We start from the raw sequence: 27,011 nt of genomic DNA, 5'->3' as shown, positions 1-27,011 counted from the left end.
TAGATTTTCAACTTTTTTACTCTTCTTTAATATATGCCCTTATCCATCTTATTAGAAGTAAATCCACTGTGTTTTGATTTTGCCAGACACTTACACTTTATAGATTAAAATACAGCCTCATAATCTAGACTAGTAGTTCTCAACTGGGGGCACTGTTGCCTACCAGGGGACATTGGGCAATATCAGGAGATATTTTTGGTTGTCATAATTGGACAGGGAGGGTAAATGGTATCTAGTAGGTAGAGATCTGGGATACTCCTAAACATCTGACAGTGTACAGGGCAGCTCCCTAAAACAAAGAATTATCCAGCCCAAAATATCAGTAGTCCTGAGATTGAGAAACCCTGACCTAAACAAAGGTCTTTTTAGACTGAAAGATCTGTAATATCCTTCAGTTCTTAGATTTTTGACTCCTATCAAAATCAGGAATGAAGAAACTAAAAATGTGGACTGGAAAATCTAATCCTTATTCCCTCCCCACCCAAACACACACATAGACTCATACACTCTTCCCCCAACTCCTCTACCCTCATTATAAAAAAAATAACAGGATAGCCCTACTTAACACATTTTACCCTCTTTGCTCAAAATTTTACTGAAGTCAAATTTAGTTCCAGTACCAACTCATTGGATAATGTTCATTCTTTGATTTCATACCAATTTTATTACTTTTTTAATCTGCAGAAATGTAATCTTGGTTCTCCTGAAGATTTCCTCTCCAAAGCCTTAGATCCTCCTCAGCTCCAAGTGATCAGCAATGCAATGAATTTGCTCCGAAAAATTGGAGCTTGTGAATTAAATGAGCCTAAACTGACTCCGTTGGGCCAACACCTTGCAGCTTTACCTGTGAATGTCAAGATTGGCAAGATGCTTATTTTTGGTGCCATATTTGGCTGCCTTGACCCAGTGGTAAGTCAAACAATGCTGCTGCTGCTTCACTTTAAATATCCTTTGACCAGGAAATTACAAGTTTGGAAACAATTGTTAATTAAAAATTTTTTTAACTAAATAGAATGTCTATACTAACATTAAAACCGAGAGGGCCTGAATGTTTGATTTTTGTTTTGTTTGTTTGTTTGTTTGTTTTTTGAGACAGGGTCTGGCACTGTCGCCCAGGCTGGAGAGCAATGGTGCAATCTAGGCTCACTGCAACCTCTCTCTCCGGGGTTCAAGCATTTCATGCCTTAGCCTCCCAAGTAGCTGGGATTACAGGCACTTGCCACCACACCTGGCTAATTTTTGTATTTTTAGTAGAGATGGAGTTTCACCATGTTGGCCAGGTTGGATAAGAATTTTTTAATATAATATTTAACTTTTTATATTTGTATACTTGAAAATCTGTTCATCCATTACTTAAGTGTACTATAAGTACTATTTTGTGAGTGATTTTGGCTTGTCTAAACTTTTGTTTTCAACCCACTTGAAATATTTAATGGAATATGTAGTGGATGATTCTTAGGAAGCTTTGAACACTACCAACTTTGAAAAGTAAAATTAAAAACTTTTTTTCTTTCCTTTTTTGGGCTCTCTCTCTGAGCCAATAATTAGCAGAGTTCTCTTTTCTCAAATTATGTCAGAATTAACAAATTCAAATCTGTCTGAGTCTCTGGGCACATACACTTACTGTGTCATTCCAACTTTCCAACTTTATCAAGCTGGCCTTTTCTGGGATTACCAATAAAGGCTATTTAAATACAGAATGGAAGCCTGGGCAACATAGTGAGACCCTGATTCTGCAAAAAAAATAAAGATAAAAAAATTGGCCGGGCATGGTGGTGCACCCCTGTAGACCCAGCTATTCAAGAGGCTGAGGTGGGAGGATTGCTAGAGCCCTGGAGTAGGAGGGGGCAGTGAGCTATGATTGGGCCACTGCACCCCAGCCTGGGCAACAGAACAAGACCCTGTCTCTTAAAAACCCAAAAATAAAAATAAAAACAGAATGAAGAAAAGGTGACTTATTACTATAGTCTCTCTTTGTTTGGTATTCGAAATAGATATTCACCGGAATTTTGCCAAGTTCAAAAAATAACCTCTTCCGTGATAGTTTATCTGAAAACCTACAACAACAAATGGAATATTACGTAGTACAAATTATTTTTAAAGATCATGGCAGACTAAGAGTGGAAATTCAGCAGTCTTGAGGCCAAGATAACTGAGTTAGGATTCCCAGATTGCCTCTAACTGTATGACAGACTATAAATCATTTATATAAATGTTCAGTTTTTTTTCTCTGATTGTGGTGATAATTGCCTCCTTACCTCACAGAAAGGGTATAAAAGTAAAAGGATTTATTTTTGAAATTCCTTAAAATGAAACAAAAAATAACTGTTTAAAATGAAAATATAAGTTAGCTATAGAACTAGTATTTTATATTAAACATTAGTATAATACTAATAAACATAATAAAATATTGAAAATAAACAGGCAACTTAAAGTGTGATTGTTTTATGATCTGCTTTCTTTTATAAGTTAACTTTCACTGTATTGCTCTTTAATGATAAATTGTTTTGTCATTTATGGATAGGCAACACTAGCTGCAGTTATGACAGAGAAGTCTCCTTTTACCACACCAATTGGTCGAAAAGATGAAGCAGATCTTGCAAAATCAGCTTTGGCCATGGCAGATTCAGACCACCTGACGATCTACAATGCATATCTAGGGTAAAAACATAATCTGGCCGTTATCAATAAGCCAATTACCTGAGGTTATTTACTTTAAAATATATTACCTTTGACTTATTAAAATTGTACATCTGAGGTGTAAATTTATTTTTAGTTATTTCATCTGTCAAGGTATAATTATGTTAGAGATTCATGTGTTTTATAATCCTTCCTAAAACTTAAGAATAATATATTTGGTATTATATGTATATTAACTCATATTTGAAGTAACTTAATAATTTACTGTTAAACATACATGGAAAATATCTGTTAATGCTGTTAACAGATTTGTTAATAAGTTAATATTCTTATATACAATTGGTAGCTGCTACAAGCAAGATCCCTCCCCTTTTAAAATTATAATTTAATTAAATCTTACTTTGGTTACTAGCTCTGAAAAAGAGTTTGGAAAGAGAACATGGTGAACTTTATTCATTAATTGACATTTTATTTATCTAGATGGAAGAAAGCACGACAAGAAGGAGGTTATCGTTCTGAAATCACATATTGCCGGAGGAACTTTCTTAATAGAACATCACTGTTAACCCTAGAGGTAATTCTTAATATGGATCTCTCACTCAGAGTCATGGGTAACTATAATAAGTTTATTTTGGAAAAAAGAATGCCTAGGAAAATACTTGTCACATAGTAAGGGCTTAGTAAACATTTGTGGAATTAGTACATTTGTGATTGTACTTCTTTCTTCCAGCAATTAACTTGTATGTATTACACAGTGATTTAAAATAGTATTTAATAATCATAATATGTTCAAGAAATAATTAAAAAGACTGGCTCATTCCTGTAATCCCAGTGCTTTGGGAGGCTGAAGCAGTAAGATGGCTTCAGGCCAGGAGTTTGAGACCAGCCTGGGCACATAGTGAGACTGCGTCTCTACCAAAAATAAAAAAATTAAATGGGCATGGTAGCACACGCCTGTAGTCTCAGCTACTCAGGAGACCGAGGTGGGAGGATTGCTTGAGCCCAGGAGTTCAAGGTTGCAGTGAGTTACAATTGTTACCACTGTATACAGAGTGATACCCTCTCTCTTTTAAAAAAGAAAGAAAAGAGAAGAGACGCAACATGATTTCATAAACACTATCTTGGGAATTAGAAGTCTCAGTTTTTCATTAAAAAAAAAAAATCACCTGAGGTTGGGAGTTCGAAACCAGCCTGACCAACATGGAGAAACCCCTTCTGTACTAAAATACAAAATTAGCCGGGTGTGGTGGCACATGCCTGTAATCCCAGCTACTCGGGAGGCTGAGGCACAAGAATCACTTGAACCGAGGAGATGGAGGTTGTGGTGAGCCAAGATCGCGCCATTGCACTCCAGCCTGGGCAACAAGAGCAAAACTCTGTCTCAAAAAAAACAAAAACAAAAAACACAAGGACTGGGTGCAGTGGCTCATGCCTGTAATCCAGCACTTTGGGAGGCCGAGGCGGGTGGATCATGAGGTCAGGAGTTCACGACCAGCCTGGCCAAGATGGTGAAACCCCATCTCTACTAAAAATACAAAAATTAGCCAGGTGTGGTGGCAGGCACCTGTAATCCCAAATACTCGGGAGGCTGAGGCAGAGAATTGCTTGCACCTGGGAGGCAGAGGTTGCAATGAGCCAAGATCGTGCCACTGCACTCCCATCTGGCTGACAGAACGAGACTCCATCTCAAAAAAAAAGAAAAGGGGGAAAAAAAAAAACAAGTTGAAAGGAGATAATCTACATTTCTTCTCAACTCTGAAATGTGGTTTTCTTTAATTACAAAAAAATTCAAACATACATCAAATTATACGGACATAATGAACTTTCACCCATTTCCCACTTTCATAATTACCAACCTGTGGTCAACCTACTTGTACTCCTTTTATTCTACTATCTGCCCTCTAGATTTTGAAGTGCCCCCCTCCCCATAGATGATATTATCTCAACCTAACACTACACCTACATCCACTCAAGAACAGAGTTTGTTAAGATGGTATCAGATTTTTTTTAAACATTATCACACCTAAAAATACTCAATTCCTTAATACCATCAAACATACAGACAGTGTTTAAACATCCTCAGTTACCTCATTACTGGCTTTTTCTTTCTTACAGCTAATTCAAAGGATGATCCAAACAAGGCCCACGCTTTAAATTTGGTTGATATGTTTTTTAATAAAATCTCTTAACCTATAGTTACTCCTTTCTCAGTTTTTTCCTATTTGCCATTTATTTTTTGAAGAAACCAGATACATTGTCCTGTAGAGTTTCCTGCATTCTGGATATGGCTGATTGTATCCTTGTGGTATTATTTAACATATTCTTCTGTGTCCTGTATTTCTTATAAATGGGTGTTATATTGAGAGTTTAATCCAATTCAGGTTCATCTTTGTTTATTTTTTCTTTTTTCCTTTTTTCAGAGTCATCTCCCTTTTTGTAACATTAAGATATATCAGTGGGGACAGCTAGATTCATCCATTACAAAATTCCCCACTGGTTTTCATGTAATGCTGTTAGCAGCCATTGATAACACTCAGACCTATTGTTTCATTAGGGTCTGGATATGGCTGATTGTATCCTTGTGGTATTATTTAACATATTCTTCTATGTCCTGTATTTCTTATAAATGGGTGTTATATTGAGAGAGTAATCCAATTCAGGTTCATCTTTTTTTTTTTCTTTTTTTCAGAGTCATCTCCCTTTTTGTAACATTAAGATATATCAATGGGGCCAGCTAGATTCATCCATTACAAAATTTCCCACTGGCTTTTCATGCAATGCTTTTAACAGCCATTGATAACACTCGGACCTATTGTTTCATTAGGGTTGCAAATGATGGTATAATTCTACTTGTTAGCTAGAATTACTTCATGAAGAACTACTTTTTCCTTATCAATATTTGAATACCCTGAGGTACGGTCTATACAAGAAAATTAGGATAAATGCTTGTTTCCTTCTACCTAGCAGTTTTCATAATGAGTTGATTCCTAAGCATCTCCACAAGTAATCAGTGAATCTTGTTTTTTTTTTTTAAATTGTTATGAACTTATTGATTTAAATATATTTGATGTGTTTCAGTTCTCTACAGATGTTAATTTTTTAATACTCAAATTGTCCCCTCTTTGGGAAGGGAGAGCCCCTTTGGGTTGGCTGCTGAGTCCTTTTCATATAATCTTAGCAATCTTTGATGGCTTCCTTGCTTTTGGTACAGAAGGCTTCTCTAGTGTATTTTATGCTCCAGGCTTGGAATCAGTTATATTTCCAAAGAGCCCTGATTCCTTTTCATGAAATTCTATTATATGTCCCTAAATATTGGCCAGCTATTTAGCTTCAGCCGGGGATGGCTAGTTATGAAAAGGCATCCAAAGCATCATACTTAGTGGCTAGTTGTGATCAACTTTATCAGTCTGTTCTTAGGAAGGGAAACCAGATGGTTTAGCCCATTACTCAGGTTGCCATTCAGGAGTAGATTTATTTCTGGGAGGAGAGAGAGTAGAAGTGTAGTTAAAATGTAAAGACAGGTGAATGTGAAAAGCAGGGCTCCCCCACAAATACTGTCTTTTTGTTTTTATTGATACTTATTTAAAAGGAAATGATGTTTAACACAGATATGCTATAAAAGTTTTTTTTAAATAGATGGGGTCTCGCTGTGTTGGCCAGGCTGGTTTTGAATTCCTGGTCTCAAGCGATCCTCCCATCTCAGTCTCCCAAAGTGCTAGGATGACAGGTGTGAGCCACCTCGCTTGGCCCAGATAGATATGCTATAAAAGTATTCAGAAAATAATGTATCTCTCACATAATTTCCCTATTATATACTCATATTTTAAAAGGTAAAAAGGTTTTTTTCCCATATTTGACACACTACTTTTTGTAATTAAAAAAAACTGCTAGGATGACAGCAGAGACTTCTCTAAGTGGAATGAACTTTGTCCTTGTCGAAGCACATGAAGGGCTAAATTGAAGAAATAGCCACCTCTGGGCCAACTGACTGGGAACATGTAGAAATCCCAGTCAGTTGGCCCAGAGGGGGCTATTTCTTCAATTTAGCCCCTTTTCCTTTATCTTCAAATTGCTTTCCACCCCTTCTTCTGTGAGCCTTTTCTTCACCTCCCTGAGACTACAAAGTTTTAGATGTCTTCACCAACCCTGTGGTGTTATGGCAGCTGTCTGTTTGGTCTTTTCTCCCCTAGAATCAAAGTCCCTTAAGCCCCAAACTTAAAACATAAAGGATATCCTAAAGGTAAACATCACCTTTTAATTGCTTGTATCCTGTGTACTTTGAAAAATGCCCATCCTTCCTGTGCTAGTTTTGCTGATCAGCACATATTAAACGTAGAAAAACATTTTAGGCAACAATTTTAGATTAAATGAAGTTGCCATTAATAAACTTTTTCAAAGTTCTTTAAGAAATTAAGATGAGATTTCCAGAAACAAATGAAGAAGGTACTTGCAATCTAGGATCAAGATTTCTGTCAATTCTTTCTCAATGCTGACCATCCTCATTGAGTAAAAATCTCCAGAGAAAAAGGAGAGCTACTATGGAAGTAGATGTAGTGAATGAAAATGTGTTCAGACACATTTTTCTTGCTCTCAAATTTTAGACATTCTTATGTTTTGAGACATCTAAAGTCTTAGGGTGAGGAAAATAACTGATTCTAATTCTTAACTTTCCAGTATCTTTTTTTTTCCCCTAAGGTAATTTGGGCTATAGTTAGCTAAATAATCATTAGCATCCTGTCAATTTTTATAGGAAGCAGTAATATAAACTACAATGTTATTTGGAAATTTCTATAATCAATTTGATTATTTCTCTTTTTAACATAAACCAATCTAGGATGTAAAGCAGGAGTTAATAAAGTTGGTTAAGGCAGCAGGATTTTCATCTTCCACAACTTCTACCAGCTGGGAAGGAAACAGAGCCTCACAGACCCTCTCATTCCAAGAAATTGCCCTTCTTAAAGCTGTACTGGTGGCTGGACTGTATGACAATGTGGGGAAGATAATCTATACAAAGTCAGTGGATGTTACAGAAAAATTGGCTTGCATTGTGGAGACGGCCCAAGGCAAAGCACAAGTACACCCATCCTCAGTAAATCGAGATTTGCAAACTCATGGATGGCTTTTATACCAGGAGAAGGTGAAGTACTCATTCCTAAATTCCAGTATTCAGAGCATTATTCTACAAGTCATTCATAACAAGTTAGGATGCCCTAACAGGTATTTTATTTGGTTCTCAAATTGAGCTATTCATTTTTGTATTTGAAATCAAGATGCACATAGCTTCTCAAACAAAAGAATGCTTATTTTCTCTTCAAAAAACAAATAGTAAGGTTTCTACTCTGCCCGTCATCTTTTCTACGTGGAATAAAGACAGTACTGGCAAATTGATGTTGGTTAATAATTTATCAATCCCCTGAGCATTTCATTAAAAGGTGCTGTCTCAGAAGGGAATGAAAGACAAGTTGTATGTGCTATTTCCAAATAAGGGGAATATTGGATGGTGTAGTAGAACTGTGGATGATTTGCAACAGTTTTGGTCAAGTATCACCTAAGATAATTTAATAGCAAATATTTATAGATTACAATGAAAACAACCTTTTGAATTGGAGCTGCATGACCACTCCATTTTCTTATTTTTTAACATATGGTAAAGGTTAAGATGGCATTTTCTCTTCATATTTTGGGTTTTTGTTACCTGTCTCATTCACACATTTTTAAGGCAGTATGAGAAGAAAAGGGAACATAAAATATTGAAACATATTTCTTCTCCCTTTACAAAAAGTGCCTCCATTTTGTTTCTTGACCTTTAAAGTAACAAAGATCCGCAATTTCAAGCACTGGCTTGAATAACTCTCAACATTTATCAAACTTAAATGTAAAACATGAGAAATTACTGATTGACACCCATAGCTGAATATTGGTTTAGAAACCAGAAACTGAAAATCATAATTTTAACATTAATTATTTAATATCATTAGCATTATAAAATTGCTTGTACCTAGTTTCCTTTATGTTCAAAGTATATAACTCAGCCTTAGCAATAATATTTAAAATGCCTTTTCATAGCATTAATGCACAGGTGGTAATAGTAATTTATTATAAAATTGATAAATTATACACATAAGAAAATGAAAATGTAGCTTTACAAATACTCTTGGCTTAAAATGTAGAATAACAAATTGTAGAAAAATGCTTACTTGAAAAAGATAAATGACCTCCTTCTATTTTTATATTTTGAAGTTATTTTCCCCCCTTTTTCCCATGTAGATAAGGTATGCCAGAGTGTATTTGAGAGAAACTACCCTAATAACCCCTTTTCCAGTTTTACTTTTTGGTGGTGATATAGAAGTTCAACACCGAGAACATCTTCTTTCTATTGATGGCTGGATCTATTTTCAGGTACATAGTACAACTGATTTTATTATTAAAAATTTTCAACTTCCAGTACCATTGAGGTACATTTTTTAAATTTTATTGGAGTTTGCATAATTTCTTCTTATGAGTTAAATAGAATTCCTTATTTTATCTTGCCTCTGTGGTTTTAAATCTGTTAAATTTGAAAATCAAATTATATTGCTATTACAAATTCTATTTATTATTAATAACAATTCTAGCTTTCTATGTGTTGGGTACTTCAATAGTTAACTTTATATGGATTTTCCCAAATTAATATCCTAACAACCTTGTTAGGTAATTTCTATAGTTTCTTTTATATAGATAGAGACACTCAAACACAGTGAGAAATTAAATAATTTTCCCAGGATTTACATGGATTGTTACTGACAGAGCAAGATTCAAATCTAGGACTATTTGATACCCAAATTTATTCTCATTCCACTACATTGTGGAATAAAAAGGAATAAAAAGACCAAACAGATTTATAGTTTATAATTCATACTGTTGAATTCTTCTCTGGAAAAATTAGACCAACCTATGCTTATTTCTGACAATAAATTTATCTGTTTCTCTGTACTCCCATCAAGATTGACCAGCTTAAACTAAGCAAACCTATTACATTGTTAGGTTGTTCTATGACAGCTGTTTGTCTAGGACTGGAGAGGTGAATTTTAAGTGCAGCTTTACAATTATATGCAGTTTGTGCAAAGAAATCAGGGCGGTGGAAATGTTTTATAACTGGATTGTGATGGTTGCACAACTCTATAAATTTACTAAAAGCTATTGAAATTAGTGAAAGTGAGTGAATTTTTGTGGTAAGTTATATCTCAATAAAGCTGTTTTAAAAAATTTTCCACCCCAGGCCGGGCGCCATGGCCCATGCCTGTAATCCCAGCCCTTCGGGAGGCTGAGGCAGGTGGATCATGAGGTCAGGAGTTTGAGACCAGCCTGACCAACATGGTGAAACCCTGTCTCTACTAAAAATACAAAAAATTAGCCAGGCATGGTGGCAGGCACCTGTAATCCCAGCTACTCCGGAGGCTGAGGCAGGAGAATTGCTTGAACCTGGGAGGCGAAGGTTGCAGTGAGGTGAGATTGCGCCACTGCACTCCAGCCTGGGCGACAGAGAGAGACTCCATCTCAAAAAAAAAAAAAAAAATTTCCCTCCCCATAACTGTAGTCTTGACTTCCACAGAGTTGATATAAATAGAGAAGAAAACAATTATTGGAGTAATAGTTGCCTTATTTTGGGAAGAGTTACCAGATTTAATAAGGAAATTGACAGGTTTGCATGCCTAGCTAGCAGAAATAATTTGCATTTTTCCCATTGTGTTTTCCATTAAAAGCAAGATGTGCTAAGGCAGATTGTAATATATGCTTGCCTTGATTTACTTAAACATATTCACACTCCCCTGGATTGACTTTGTCCACTTTTTCATCTCCTCTTAACAGGCCCCTGTAAAGATAGCTGTCATTTTCAAGCAGCTGAGAGTTCTCATTGATTCTGTTTTAAGAAAAAAGCTTGAAAATCCAAAGATATCCCTGGAAAGTAAGTGTTTGCTTATAATGTAAGTGAAAGACCGTATACACATATTTGTATGTGTCCACATACCTATGTACTAATGTGTGGAAAAACTTTCTAAGAGGCCAGGCACGGTGGCTGACACCCATAATCCCAGCACTTTTGAGAGGCCAAGGCAGGCAGATCACCTGAGGTCAGGAGTTCGAGGCCAGCCTGGCCAACATGGTGAAACCCTGTCTCTACTAAAAATAGAAAATTAGCTGGTCATGGTGGCGGGCACCTGTAATCCCAGCTACTTGGGAGGCTGAGGCGCAAGAATCACTTGAACCTGAGAGGCATAGGTTGCAGTGAGCGCCGAGATCACGTGATTGTACTCCAGCCTGGGCGACAGGAGCAAAACTCCATCTCAAAAAAAAAAAAAAAAAAACTCTAAGAGAAAATCTGAAATATTCTAGAAATTATTTTTTTGTAACATTGGAGTATACTAAAGCACACTGAAGTCGTAAAAAATCCCATCTATTTTATGCTGAATTCCATCAAACTCAATTAGTGATTATTCACAACCTAATTATCCTCTTAAGGTTTAGTTAGTCCTATTTTAAACTTCATTTCTAAATTTCTAGCCATTTCATAGAAAAAAAGGTTAATAAAACTGAGAATAGTAAACTTTGCTACTTATTAGCATTTTAGTAAACTGGTAACATAGCTATTATTTAAAAAAAAATAATAGGCCAAGCATGGTGTCATATGCCTGTAGTCCTAGCTACCCAGAAGGCTGAGGTGGGAAGATTGCTTGAGCCCAGGAGTTAAAGTCCAGCCTAGACAACATAGAGAGACTCTGTCTCTAAGAAATATATGTATATACACACATACCTATATATGTATTTGTGTGTGTGTGTGTATGATTTAGGGACTTTCTGTTAGGTTTATTTCAGCATGGTTTTTCCACCATGTGTTTCTTTCAAATGCAGAGCTATTTCTCTGTATAAAATAAACATATTATCCTTCAACAGAAATCTGAAATTAGCTGGGCATGGTGACATCTGCCTGTAATCCCACCACTTTGGGAGGCTAAGGCAGGAGGATCGCTTGAGGCCATGAGTTCAAGACCAGCCTGGGTAACATAGGGAGATGCCATCTCTACAAACAATTAAAAAAAATTAGCCAGGCCTGGTGGCTTGTACCTGTTGTCTCAGCTACTTGGGAGGCTGAGGCGAGTATCTGCACTCCAGTCTGGGTGACAGAGCAAGACCCCACATCAAAAAATAAGAGAGAAATCTGAAATGGACACCTGAGTTTGCAGTTTGCCCAGTGCAGTGGTTTTCAAAATTGCCAAATCATCAAAATCATCCTGGCAGTTGCAAAGAATACAAGGTACAAAGACCTACCCTAGACATACTGATCTCTATGGGAGAGGCCTGTGGCTATATTATTTTTTAAATCTTTTATTCTGTAACATTTCCCCTCTAAGGCTATCCTGTTTTTAAATGCAGCTAATTATTTTTAATAAACTGAGTTGTTTTTCTGGTAGAATATCCTACATTTAGGATTTGGTTAGTTACATACTCATGCTTTAACATGTTCATGTATTTCCTATAAACTGGTAGTTATATTTGGAGGTATGATTAGAATAAGTTTTGAGGAAAATAATACTTTCTAGTTGGTGCTGTATTCTCCCCATTGCATCACACCAGGAAGCACTTAAATTTGGTTGTCTTTTTAATGTTAAGAATTGGTCAGTGACTTCAGTATGATTGTACTGAACAAAGTATCCCCAGTTTATTCTCAAAAGTATCCTCAGTTTATTCTCAACAGTCACAGGCAAGTTGGGGGAGCTACTGATCTAGTTCTACTACCCTGAAGCCTCATACTCTGTTTATTTGTATAACTAAATATGAATGCATAAGCATTAAAATGTATTAATTTTCCTATACTGCTGGAAACAGATCAAGTCTTAACATATTAAGACATGTGGGCTCTTTTCTCAGGGAGCTTTGTGCATTACAACTTTGGCATTAGAAAGAATTATACTTTGTAAAGTATAGGTTGAACCTCAGCTTTTAATTAAGCAAAATGATTTTTTGAAATGATATCAGTGTTTCCCTTTGCCATAAGAGAGAGAGCAGAACTTACCGTTGGGTGTAGTGTATACGTTTGACTTGGGAAGAAGGAAGAAGTATGTTAGTGCTCTCTCTTGGATTTATAACAAAAAGTTGGTAGAATGCCAGACATTTGAAAAAAACGTAACTGAACTTACTCTTGTGCTTTCTTTTACTCTCTCTTCCTCAATTTAAAAATCATAGTTCTTGGAGCCAGGTATGGTGGCTTGCGCCTGTAATCCCAGCTACTCAGAGGGCTGAGATGGGAAGATTGCTTGAGCCCAGGAGTTCAGAGCTGCAGTGAGCTGTGATCACACCACTGCACTACAGCCTAGGCGAGAGTGAGACTCCATCTCTTAAAAAAGAAAAAAGAAAAACGTTCTTTTTTTTTTTTCTTTTTTTTTTTTTTTTATTATACTTTAGGGTTTTAGGGTACATGTGCACAATGTGCAGGTTTGTTACATATGTATCCATGTGCCATGTTGATTTCCTGCACCCATTAACTCGTCATTTAGCATTAGGTGTATCTCCTAATGCTGTCCCTCCCCCCTCCCCCCACCCCACAACAGTCCCCGGAGTGTGATGTTCCCCTTTCTGTGTCCATGAGTTCTCATTGTTCAATTCCCACCTATGAGAGAGAACATGCGGTGTTTGGTTTTTTGTCCTTGCGATAGTTTACTGAGAATGATGTTTTCCAGTTTCATCCATGTCCCTACAAAGGACACGAACTCATCATTTATGCAGCCAGAAAACACATGAAGAAATGCTCATCATCACTGGCCATCAGAGAAATGCAAATTAAAACCACAGTGAGATACCATCTCACACCAGTTAGAATGGCCATCATTAAAAAATCAGGAAACAACAGGTGCTGGAGAGGATGTGGAGAAATAGGAACACTTTTACACTGTTGGTGGGACTGTAAACTAGTTCAACCATTGTGGAAGTCAGTGTGGCGATTCCTCAGGGATCTCGAACTAGAAATACCATTTGACCCAGCCATCCCATTACTGGGTATATACCCAAAGGACTATAAATCATGCTGCTATAAAGACACATGCACACGTATGTTTATTGCGGCACTATTCACAATAGCAAAGAGTTGGAACCAACCCAAATGTCCAACAACGATAGACTGGATTAAGAAAATGTGGCACATATACACCATGGAATACTATGCAGCCATAGAAAAACGTTCTTTCTAGACCTGCCATTGTTCCAACTTCAAACAAGTGACCTCTCTTTTTCCCCTCCCTCCCACTTTGTTGTTGTTGTTGTTTCTAATGCCACTGTAACCATTGCAACCATTGAAAGCGACTGCATTCTCTGAGTATCTAACGTAAATGCAGAATTTCAGTTTTGCAGCCCTGATAATTATAACTTTCTAAAGAGTGGCTATGAGGTTCTTAGGAAGTCACAATTTCAGAGTAACTATTAAGTAGAAGCAGTTGTTAACAAAACCCCTTTAGCAAATAATGCAGCCTCTGTTGCTCTGTTTGTCAAATTAATTGGTATTTGATTCCTTTGTTGTGTAGAGAGGTCTGTCACTTCCCCATTGACACCCCTCCAAGAGCACTTCCCTGTTAGAATTTTTTGTTTCCTTTGGACTTAAACATGGAGAAACTGATAACAGTTCTTTCTTCCTTGCTCATACTTTGGAAATTCTGCCATACTCTGAAGAACACTGAAGAGTCAGTAGAGCCTTCAGTATATTGCAGCCAAGTGAAAAAGTTGAGAAACTTACTTTCTTCAAGGAATTTTTATAAAATAAAATTTATAATTCCTTATAAAGAAGTAACAGTTCACATCATATTATCTCTTTGGGGTTTAGCCTATACAAATGTTACCTGTTTTCAAAATGTTAACTTTTGTCAAACTAGGTATGGCATAACCTACAGCAATAAAATCTATGTGGGGCAAAAAATATTTTATAGGTGTCTCTAGTTTTATTACTGGTGTTAATTCTGTATTCTAATGTAAAAATTTTTAGTGACATATACCTCTTATTTACATGTGTATACACTGGAAAATTAGACAATGTTGCATTTATTCATGGCTTTTTTTTTCTTCCACTCAGATGACAAGATTCTGCAGATCATTACGGAATTGATAAAAACAGAGAATAACTGAAACTGAAATTCATGGTCAACTGCTTTAAAAATTAAGATGAAGATACAGTCATGAAATTATCTGAAAATGGATCATCACATTAAGTATTTCATTACTTAAAATGTTGGTACTAGCCATTAACTTAAAGGTGGCGGGAAAAAAGCACATACTTTAAACATGTGTAATTTTCTAGTTCCTTTTTAATGATGATTATTCTGAATGTATTTGCCACTACATTTACAATAAATTCTTTGGTATCATCCATGTTTTGCTCATCGTTGTGTTAATAAGGGCAAGGCCTATGTCTGTGGTATCTGTAGCTTAATGTTGTGATTCCTTGTGTAGCTGCCTCATCCTCTATCAATCAGTCCTTGATGTCTGCAGAATTTAAACCCTATAGACCCAGAGGGAAAATAATCTCCAAAACCAATTATAATTAAATTTCCATGAAAAGGAACAACTTCAGAAGTCAGTTATTTAGTATTTGATAGTCAATTTCAGAACCTAAATAAGTGCACTATTAATAGATGCCACCTATTTCAGTAACATTCAAAAAGCATAAACATGTAGTTCTGGAAGACAGGCAAGATTGACTAATACTCCTGTCAGCCTTGGGATGGGTAGCTTGCACTGTTTTCCTCAGGCTACAGCTGTGATATCCCTGCCCCTGAACCCTTTTTGTATACGCGAGTGAACTGGTAAGGTCAGTAACTTTGAGATAGTAAAGTATGCTTAGGTATTTTTCATTGGTCCTATTTGTTTTGGTTACTGACAATCTTTTGCAATTCCATTTTTATTACTTAGAGGGATTTCTCTTCATTTCTTATCAATAGATTTTTGGTAAACTTCAAATATAGTTTAGATCAAAAGGTAGAAATTGCATCTGAAGATCAAAAGATTAGAATTTAATAGGAACCTAGTATAACTGCTTGACTCTCATAACAGGTATATAATTTTAATATTTTTTGATGAACAAATTAAACCATAACTTTTACCTTATATGCAAATGGAAGTAAAAACAATACTTAGTAGCAATCTCTAATTTTAGGTTTCTACCTGCAGTGTGGCAAGGGAATTGAGAGCAAGGAGTCAAATGTGACTGTGGTTTGAAATCTCTAGTGCCATTAATAAAAATGGGTATGTCAGGAGAAAGAGCTAGATTGGGTGTTGAAGGCAATTCCTCTTGGGACACATGGAGGCTAGAACTCCAAATTGTTTTGTCTGTTAACTCATTTATAGACAACCTACAAGGTAGGTACTGTATTAACCTACTATTTGTATTTTACAAATGAGGAAACTGAGGCACAGAGAAGTGAAATAACATGTCCGAGATCACACTGATAGTAAGTAACAGAAGCATTATGGCTCCAGTACTATTTAGATTTCTGAAATGTAATCATTATTTCTTTGAAATGTGAAACAGTGACTCACATCAGGTAAGGTCATAGGGTTAGAGTCTTCCACACAGAGATGATAATTAAAGATGTGGGAGTTGAGGTAATCACCAAAGGGGTAAGAAGATCAAAGTCCCTTTCTTCTTTCATCTTCTCAGCCGTCACTCAGACCCAGGTCACCACTGTCTTTCACTTACACCACTGCAGTAATCTCTGAACTAGGCTTTCTCCTCCTTTTTATACCTCTAATCCAAAAAAGAATGATATTTTTAAAGGGTATCTGTGTCACTTGGCTTCCCATTGCTCTTAAAATTTAAAGTTCTAAACATGACCTCCAAAGCTCTCTAACTGATCTGGACCTTGCTATCCAATCTCATCTCCACTCTTTCGTCTCATGGTGCTCCAGCCACACTAGGCTCCTTTTCAGTTGCTAGAAGATGCCAAGCGGTTTTTCTGAGCATTTACACATGGCGGTCTCTGCCATAATACATTGCTTCCGGTTCTTTGCCAAAAAGGCTTTCCTGCTCTAAAGCCCTCCGCACAGGCCACCCTACTGAAGTGCATATCCCCTTTTACTCATAACACGGTACTTTTCTCAGCTTGTACCACTTGCTTTTCATCTCACTGGAACGTATGCTGCACCAGGACTGTTGCACTCGCTGATACATACCTAACACAATGCCTTGCATATATAGGCATTCAATAAATGCTGAATGAGTGAAGGATAAGGAGAACCAGAGTAGGGCTATCTTAGTGCCAAGGAAGAAGATTTTTGAAAGCAAAAGTATTGTCAACAGATGTTACAGAGTAGGGAAAGATCACCAAGGTTTAATGAATACATCAACCTTTTGAGATCAGTTTGAATGGAGGCTGGCAAGGAAGGACTCTGAGAAGTCCCACAACCACATGCACATTCAATGATACACCAGAAAGACTTGCAAGACTCAGAGGCTAAAGTTGATTTTGTAGAGAAAGGATATACAGTGGGATCAGCAAGGGGAAAAGACACATCACATGGAGTCTGGAGAAATCTATACACAGGCTTCCCATGTGCTATGCAGTTTCCGCCCAGAGAAACCTACTACAGAATCAGAGTGCAAGGATTTTTATTAGGGGCAGGTCATACAAGCACAAAGACCAGGCATAACAAAATTCCAGGCTCCCAGAAGGAAAGCAGGCATTTAAGTGTTCCTAGCAGGCAAAACTGTTAACAAAAAGCAGAGGACTTTTCACAAGTCAAGTTCCCAGGCTCCAGCCAAGGGCCAGCCCTACAAGCAGTCTCTTCTAAAGACCTCTGGCTTGCTATGTTAACTCTTTTCTGCATGAGTACAAATCATAATTTTAGGAAGTGAATAAAAATGAAAAGGTGGGGCAGCAAATAGAATATTCTTTATGGATGTTATAAAGGAACAGAATGCATAATAGGTTGAATATGAATATATTCATAAAAGGTTGAAGACCCTCACTGATTTGCAGGCAAAAACAGAAATAACCAGCATAAAGTGAGGATAATATTAACATCAGAGAGGGCTCAACAAAGAACTAAAACCGAGTAACATAGGGATCAACTTGGAAAGGCTTTCTGGTTTTCCCCAGCAATGCTTACTGGCTTCAGATAAGCTGATAAAGTTGACAGTGGATAGGATTTTTTGGTTTTTGAGGTTTTTTGCATTCAAGTGACTATGGGATCTTAGAATGAAATCGACTGTGTCATTGAAATGGGTGAATGAAATCGCTTATTTAGAGGCAAATGGGGCCAGATCAGAGGCCATGGACCAGGAAAATGGAGACGTCAGAATCGAATCCCAAATTCATTATGAATAAGTCAATGGTAGGGAGGCCAGTTAGAGGAGAGAATTTCAGAATTTAAAATCTTGAGATGTAATTGTTTCAATAATAAACCTAAAGGGTTTCCCTGCTGATGGATAGCAAAATGGATGTGGGGAGAATTTAAAGTAGGGACAGGATGAACAGCATATTTGTTCATCAGTGTGGATGCAGGAAAAGGATGGAGAAGACCAGGCCAGGTGCTACAGTCATCACTAGGAAAAGGAGGTGGGTGCCTTGGATCTTAACATACAGTGGTAAGAAAAATCAAGTGTCATATGAGAAAATCACACTCTTCAGATAAGAAGTTGTTGAGTCCTGGTGGTAGTTAGGAATATGCCTGCCTGTTTTCATGAAATCCGTTCTTATGCATGAGACATTTAGAAGTAGATGAAGAGTCAGCTGAGTGCAGTGGCTCACGCCTGTAATCCCAGCACTTTGGGAGGCCGAGGCAGGTGGATCACCTGAGGTCAAGAGTTTGAGACCAGCCTGGCCAATATGGTGAAATCCCATCTCTACTAAAAATACAAAAATTAGTTGGGCATGGTGGCAGGCACCTGTAATCCCAGCTACTTGGGAGGCTGAAGCAGGAGAATCTCTTGAACCCGGGAGGTGGAGATTGGAGTGAGCCAAGATTGCGCCACTGCACTCCAGCCTAGTGACAGAGCAAGACTCCATCTAAAAGAAAAAAGAAGTAGATGAAAAGTCTTCATTGGAGAGGATTAGTGGGAAGGAAAGGGAGTATTATCAAGGGAAAGTATATTTCCAGTTTTTAAATTGAGCATTATATGATAAGCACTGAACTAAGAACTTTACTATATTCTTGTTCAGTCCTCACAACAAGATGGTAATATATTTTCAATTTACAAATGAGAAAACTGATGCTAAAGGTCACTCAGCTAACGGGGAATAAATGAAAAGACCATTGAAAAATAACCTGAGCAGTCTACTGCTGTAGGGGTAAAGGGAATTTTCTTCCCTCCGTCCTTCTGAAAGCTCTATAATTTCTCTATAAAATAAACTGACTATAGACAGATTAACAGGGAAAAAAGGCATAAAAATGTATTAATGTGCATAAACATGGGAGCTATACAAAATATGAGGCTCAGAGGAGGGGGCCAGATGACGTTTATATAGTATAAAGGAATAGAGGCTTAGAATGTGGCAAGACAGGTTATGGGAGGGAGAGGAAAGGAAAAGCATGGGGAGCAAAGGCTACATCTTGTGTGTAGATGAAGTCTCAAGGGTAGCAGCCCTCAGAAAGAATAGATGGTAGCCCATGGTAACATTTTTGTCAGACCTTTAAAAGTGTCAGATTTTTAGTCTCCTTTTCCTGTGAGGTAATCTTTCCTAGATCTGGATAAGGCAGATAAGGAGGGGCCTCAGAGAGAGCCTGTTTGCATCTGGGGTTTACTTCACTAATATAGATTTCCTCTACAGATGCAAATCTCCCCCACAAAATGACAGTTTTTCAGAGCAATTACCTGTAGTGTGCAGCCCCTCCAAATTGCCACCTTGAAGTATGGCCAGAAAGTATTTGGGAGCCAGCGTGGTGGCTCATGGCTATAATCCTAATACTTTGAGAGGCTGAAGTGGGAGGATCACTTGAACTCAGGAGTTCAAGCCCAGCTTGAGCAACATGGCAAAACCCTGTCTCCACCAAAAATAGAAAAAAGTAGCTGGGTGTGGTGGTACACGCCTGTGGTCCCATCTATTCAGGAGGCTGAGGTGGAAGGACCACTTGAGCCAGGGTGGCAGAGATTGCAAGGAGCTGAGATCATGCTGCTCTGCACTCCAGTATGGGTGACATTGAGACACCGTCTCAAAAACAAAAGTATTTGAGGGGTGTAAAATATTAATTGGCATAAGGATAGACATATACAGTCTCTGACTTAAGATGGTTTGACTTAAGATTTTTTGACTTCACAATGATGTGAAAGTGAAATGCATTCAGTAAAAACTGTACTTCAAATTTTGTTTTCATATTTTCCCAGGCTAGCGATATGCAGTATGATTACAGTATTTTTAATTGATGATACCTTTATCAGGACATAACCCCACTGTAAATTAAGCAGCACTGGTAGATAGAATTAAAAGTTCAGACACAAACCCATGTGTCTATGGTTTGCTAATTTTCAACAAGGGTGTCAATAATCTTTTCAACAAATGGTGCTGGAACCACTGGATAGCTACAGGCAAAAGAATGAATTTGGGCCCTTACCTCATGCCATGTACAGAAATTAAAGTGGACTATAGAGCTAAGTGTAGGCTGAGCGTGGTGGCTCATGCCTGTAATCCCAGCACTTTGGGAAACCAAGGCAGGTGGATTGCTTCAGCCCATAAGTTTGAGACCAGCCTGGACAACAGGATGAAACCCCATCTCTACAAAAAAGTGCAAAAATTAGCAGGGCGTGTTGCTGCACACCTGTTGTCCCAGCCACTTGGGGGGCTGAGGTGGGAGGATCACTTGACCCTGGGAAGTTGAAGTTGCAATGAGCAGAGATCACGCCACTGCACTCCAGCCTGGGTGACAAAGTGATACCTTGTCTCAAAAAAACAAACAAACAACAACTACCTTGAAAACAAACAAAAAAGAGCTAAGTGTAAAAACTAAAACTACAATACTCTTAGAAGAAAATATACGAGTAAATCTTTAGGACCTTGGATTAAGTAATGATTTCTTAGATGTGACACCAAAAGCACCAGAAACAAAAGAAAAAAATGGTACTTCATCAAAATTAATTGTCCAATACTGAAGGATCCCATTTATATGTGGAATCTAAGAAAGTCAAACTCATACAGGCAGAGTTGAACAGTTTCCAGGAGGTAGAGGAAATAGGGAAATATTGGTCAAAAGGTACAAACTTTTAGTTATAAAATGAATAAGTTCTGGGGATCTAGTATACAGCATGGTGACTATAGTTAATAATATTATATTGTTTACCTGAAATTTGCTGAGAGAGCAATCTTAAGTATCCTCATCTCACATACATGAAAGATGTTAACTGTGTGGCAAAGGATGAATTACTCTGTGGTAATCATTATATAGTGTAAACATAGATCATATCACTTTGTACACTTTGAATAAATGTAATTTTTATTTGTCAGTTATACCTCAATAAAGCTGGAGACAATTTAATTATTAATATAATAAAAATACTTGTTCTTCAAAGGACACCATCAAGAAAGTGAAAAGGGGCCGGGCACAGTGGCTCACACCCGTAATTCTATTACAGGAAAGGTGTCCTGATCCAGACCCCCAAGAGAGAGTTCTTGGATCTCACGCAAAAAACAATTCAGGGCAGGTCCACAGCGTAAAGTGAAAGCAAGTTTATTAGGAAAGTAAGGGAATAAAAGAACGGCTACTCCATAGACAGAGGAACCCCGAGGGCTGCTGGCTGCCCATTTTTATGGTTATTTCTTGATGATATGCTAAACAAGGGGTGGATTATTCATGCCTCCCCTTTTTAGGCCACATAGGGTAACTTCCTGATGTTGCCGTGGCATTTGTAAACTGTCATGGCGCTGGTGGGAGTGTAGCAGTGAGAACGACCAGAGGTCACTCTCATTGCCATCTTTGTTTTGGTGGGTTTTAACTGGCTTCTCTACTGCGACCTGTTTTATCAACAAGGTCTTTATGACCTGTATCTTATGCCAACCTCCTATTTCACTCTGTGACTTAGAATGCCTTAACAATCTGGGAATGCAGCCCAGTAGGTTTCAGCCTCATTTTACCCATTCAGTATGGAGTTGCTGTGGTTCACATGCCTCTGACAATCCCAGCACTTTGGGAGGCTGAGGCAGATGGATCACTTCAGGTCAGGAGTTCGAGACTAGCCTGGGCAACATGCCAAAACCCCATCTCTACTAAAAATACAAAAATTAGCCGGTCATAGTGGTATGCACCTGTAGTCCCAGCTACTTGAGAGGCTGAGGCATGGGAATCGTCTGAACCCAGGAAGCAGAGGTTGCAGTGAGCCACGATTGCACCACTGCACCCCAGCCTGGGCAACAGAGCAAGACTCTGTCTCAAAAAAAAAGAAAGAAAGAAAGAAAGAAAGTGACAAGACAACCCCACAAAACAGGAGAAAATACTTGCAAATCATATGCCTGATATAGGACTTGTATACAGAAGATATAAAGAATTCTTACAACTCAATAATAAAAAGACAATCCTATTTAAAAATGGCAAACTAGGAATAGAAGGAAATTACATCAATATAATAAAATTAATATATGAAAATCCCACAGGTAACATCATACTCATTGATGAAAAACTGAAAACTTTTTTTGTAAAAATAGGACCAAGACAAGGTTACCCGCTCTTGCCATGCTATTCAACACAGTACTGGAGTACTAGCTAAAGCAATTAGGCAAGAAAAAGAAAAAAGGCATCTAAATTTAAAAGGAAGAAGTAAAACTCTGTTCACAGATGACAGATGACATGATCTTATATGTAGAAAACTTTAGTGATTCTGCCAGGCGCGGTGGCTCAAGCCTGTAATCCCAGCACTTTGGGAGGCCGAAGCGGGCGGATCATGAGGTCAGGAGATTGAGACCATCCTGGCTAACACGGTGAAACCCCGTCTCTACTAAAAATACAAAAAATTAGCCAGGTGAGGTGGCGGGCACCTGTAGTCCCAGCTACGCGGGAGGCTGAGGCAGGAGAATGGCGTGAACCCCGGGGGTTGGAGCCTGCAGTGAGCCAAGATCGCACCACTGAACTCCAGCCTGGGTGACAGAGCAAGACTCTGTCTCAAAAAAAAAAAAAAAGAAAACTTTAGTGATTCCACAAAAACTGTTAGAAATAATACATTCAACAAAGTTCCAGCATACGAAACCAACATACAAAAATTAGTTGTTTGTACACACTGACAATCCACAAAGGAAATTAAGAAAGCAATCCCATTTATAATAGCATCAAAAAGGGTAAAATACTTAAGAATAAACTTAAACAAGGGAGGAGAAAGAGTTATGCATTGAAAACTGCAAAATATTGCTGAAAGAAATTAAAGACACAAATAAATAGAAAGATAGCCCATGTTCACAGATTAGAAGACTTAATATTGTCCATATGACCCAAAGCAGTCTATAGACTCTATGCAATCCCTATTGAAATCCAAATGGCATTTTTTACAGAAATAGAAAAAAAAATTCTAAAATGTATATGGAACCGCAAAAGACTGATTGCCAAAATAATCTTGAGAAACAACAATAAAGCTAGTGACTTCACACTTCCTGATTTCATACATATTACAAAGCTACATTAATCAAAACAATATGGTATGGCATAAAGACAGACATATAGACCAACAGGACAGAATAGAGTTCCTTAAATGGTTCATATGTGTATTCCAGCAAGCTGATACAGAAACAGCAGATATGATAATAATATGGAAATGCAGGTTAGGAATTTTTCAGTCACTCTGAAGGTACTGGGAAATATTTTTCCTGAATGATATACCTTTAACATCCAGATCTTCCACAGGAAAAGAAAGCCTAGCCACTCCATCCATCCATTTATTTCAAATATGTATAATTGAACAAACTTAGAGACTAAATCCTACCTCTCAACAGAGCAGCCCAATCTGCCACATGCTGAGTGCTTTTGTTATCTGCAGGCCCTTGGTGCCTTTTCTCATAAACTCTAAGCAGCATATGACTAGGCAGCCCTCAACAGCTGCTCTGTTTTGATCTGTACCCTATGATTTGACATCCAAGTAGGCACATTACACATTGTGTGTTGCCCTTCAGCTTTCCTTTTTGTTGCTTTTCAATAGGACGGCTTTGCTTTACATTTGGAACACGGGTTCATCTCACCATGGTCTGAAGATACTAATTGCTGCCCTCTTTGTTTTCTGTGTGGTAAAGAAAAGACAGGATAGATCTGCTGAGATTATGTTAATATATGATGACCCCCTGGGTATAAGGAGTTCTTTCTCCTTGAACATCTCTGGATGCTCATTATTTAAAATCATCATAAATATTATCAATAACAACAACACAGAGATGCATTAGCTTTAGCTTGCATTTAGTTGGGATATTCACTGTATACAGTAAGCCCACTTCCCACTACTACTCCTTTGCAGGTTACCTTGAAGTAATTTGTAGGATTCCTGCCCACCAGAAAATGTTGCTCCCCAGACAAAAACATATTCTCAACATTATGAGAAATCTCACTTAGGGAAGAGATTTGCACAACATTAAAAGAAAAAAACTGACAATGTGGACTTGCAAACACTAGCAACACAGAAGAACTTCTTCAAAGAGGCATCCCTGGCTATGCAATTTAAAGTAGATACCCATTCACACTCTAGGCCACCACACTTTTAAATCTATTTTAAGAATGTATTCCTGTCTGATATGGCTCACTTTTTTATTTTCAGCCTATCCACTCCCGGCTCTATGCAAGCAGGGGCCTTGTGTGTCTTATCCACTGCTGCAAACCTAGAGCGATGCCTGGTACTTAGTAGGTACTCATTAAATATTGGTTGTGGAGGAACAGAGATAGACAACTATAGTGTCCAAGTACAGTTACATTCTAGTAACCAGAGAAATGTTTAAGAGCTTCCTTTCATGGTATATCTTAGATCTTCTACTTCATGTAAAATATATATTTGTACCAGAAATGGAAGGTGGAAAGATAAGCTGTATTTTTCAACAGGCTAATAGCCATGGCTCAAGAACAAAGGCACAAACTTCTCTCACTCCTGAGGTCAGCCTGGTTTCAGAGACCTTCTCTTCACTCCCAGAAAGACTGCCAGATATAAGAATTTGCACTCTTTGGCCAATTTAAACTCGTTTATTCAGCACCAGAGCTCTCTCTGAAAAGTGAAGTAAACTGTCACTTCCTTATGTGATCACCACCTAAAAGGTGGCTAGTTCATGGAAATTAGATGGCACTCTGTGGTCGTCACACTCAATAGCTTTATGCTTTCTTTGGCCTTAAAGCCTTGCTTCCTTTATGCCCAAGTCTAGCTCAATTTTTACCTGCTGGCACATACTTGGGCAAGGGGATTCTGCCTGTCTTGCTATAACATATCTCAGAGCCTCCCAGATTTGTCAAAAGAAAGTGCAACCAGCTCTGACCCTGTTGGCTTCTCCTTCCTCTGGGGGCTCTGTCCCTTGGCAAAGCTCTCCTTTCAAAGCAGTGGCCTGAGGACAGACTCAAAGCCTTTCCTTAGTTCTCCCTTCACATTTAATAAATACAGAACAGCACAGGGGTGAATGTCCAAACTGGAATCATACACTTAAATTTAAATACCGAATATTCCACTTACTAGCTGCATCTTCAAGCAAGCTCCTTAATCTGAACTTGTTCTCTCATCTGTAAATGAGGACAATAGTCATACCTATCTCATATGGTTGAGGTAATGATGCAATGCTACAGTAAAATATCACGCACAACTTTATAAGCTAAAGAACCCAGCAAATGTTAATGATAACAGCATCTACATGATCTGCCCTATTGCCTCTCTGACTTCATCTGCTACTCTTTTCACTTCTACTCCAGCCACACTGGTCACCTTGCTGGTCTTCCACACACTGGGCTGCCCATGCCTCAGAGCTTTTGCACTGGCTAGTTTTGCTGGCTAGTATACCCACAGATTTCCATATGGCCAACTCCTCCACTTCTTAGGGGTCTGTGCTCAAGTGTTACCTTTCCAATGACTAGCCTATTTAATGCCACAACCTGCCCACTGGCATTCCCAATGCCCCAGAGCCTGTACTGGTTGTCTTTCCCTGCATCGCCACCCCATATAAGCTCCACAAAGGCAGGGATGTTTGTCTGTTCTATTCATTGATATAATCCAAGTCCCAAAACAAAAAAGGAAAACCAGCTTATATTAAGCTATTCTTGCATTGCTATTTCAAAAAATACCAGAGACAGAATAATTTATAAAGAAATGAGGTTTAATCGGCTCACAGTTCTGCAGGCTGTACAGGAAGCATAGTGCTGGCATCTGCTTATCTTCCAGAGAGGCCTCAGGGAGCTTACAATCATGGCAGAAGGCAAAGGGGAGCAGGCACATCACATGCTGAAAGCAGAAGCGAGAGAGCGAGAGAGAGAGAGAGAGGTGAGGGAGTGGGAGTGGGGGAGGTGCTGCACACTTTTAAAAGACCAGATCTCATGAGAACTCACTATCACAAAGACAGCACCCCAAGCCATGAAAGATCTGCCCCCATGATCCAAACACCTCCTACCAGGCCCCAACTCTATTACTGGGGATTACAATTCAACATGATATTTGGGCAGGGACAAATATCCACACTATAGCACAGTCTCGCATACAAAGTTACACAATTTTGCTCCTGGGTTGCCCAGGTGCTGTTTTATTCCATCCACTATTTTCTGATACCCATATATAACAGCTACTGCCACTTTAAAGGCCTCACCTAGGGTCCCTGCTCTCTAACTTTCAGCCAGCTGCATATGAACAGTGTCATTTTTAAAACAAATGACATATCCATACAGCTCAAAATTTAAAAGGTAGATGAAGGTACACAGTAAAAAGTCCCTCTTCCTCTTATTTCTGTCTCCTAATCTGCTAAATCTTCTCTCCAAAGAAAGCCAATGTAACCAGTTACTTGTGTATCTGTCTAGAGAGATTCAATGCACATACAAGGATGTGTGCATATGTGTATATACATGTACACATATATAGATATATATCTTTTATACAAGTGACAACATATTAGACATGCTATTTTGCACCTGACTTTATTTTAATCCTCTAATCCTCTATTTTGAAAATCTGGGGCCGGCATTTTGTGAGGCCGAAGCAGGTGAATCATCTGAGGTCAGGAGTTCAAGACCAGCCTGGCCAACATGACAAAACCCCATCTTGACTAAAAATACAAAAAGTAGCCAGTTGTAGTGGTGCATGCCTGCAATCCCAGCTACTCGGGAGCCTAAGACAGGAGAACCTCTTGAAGCCAGGAGGCAGTGAGGCTGCAGTGAACTGAGATCACACCACTGTACTCCAGCCTGGGCAACAGGGCAAGACTTCATCTCAAAAAAAC

General features: G+C 38.2%; 1 protein-coding gene across 4 annotated transcripts in view; it reads left to right on the top strand.

Moving 5' to 3' along the window:
* The window catches only part of DHX29 (DExH-box helicase 29), a 53,296-nt gene extending 38,269 nt beyond the window's left edge, over positions 1-15,027 (top strand). For 2 of the 4 annotated variants that reach the window (XM_003265928.3, XM_030798496.1), the window contains 7 exons: positions 685-909; positions 2,525-2,661; positions 3,121-3,214; positions 7,475-7,777; positions 8,908-9,039; positions 10,489-10,585; positions 14,735-15,027. In XM_003265928.3, coding sequence (XP_003265976.1) covers positions 685-909; positions 2,525-2,661; positions 3,121-3,214; positions 7,475-7,777; positions 8,908-9,039; positions 10,489-10,585; positions 14,735-14,787 — 1,041 coding nt within the window. In that variant the 3' untranslated portion in view covers positions 14,788-15,027. Of the gene's footprint in view, positions 1-684; positions 910-2,524; positions 2,662-3,120; positions 3,252-7,474; positions 7,858-8,907; positions 9,040-10,488; positions 10,586-14,734 lie in introns of all 4 variants that reach the window. The other 2 variants (XR_004026747.1, XR_004026748.1) reach the window with 2 other exon arrangements.
* The last annotated feature ends 11,984 nt before the right edge of the window (positions 15,028-27,011 follow it).

Source organism: Nomascus leucogenys, chromosome 18, assembly GCF_006542625.1.
Source record: "Nomascus leucogenys isolate Asia chromosome 18, Asia_NLE_v1, whole genome shotgun sequence".
Classification (NCBI taxonomy): domain Eukaryota; kingdom Metazoa; phylum Chordata; class Mammalia; order Primates; family Hylobatidae; genus Nomascus; species Nomascus leucogenys.
The sequence above is the reverse complement of the archived record's forward strand: the minus strand, read 5'-3'. Positions and strand labels throughout refer to the sequence as shown.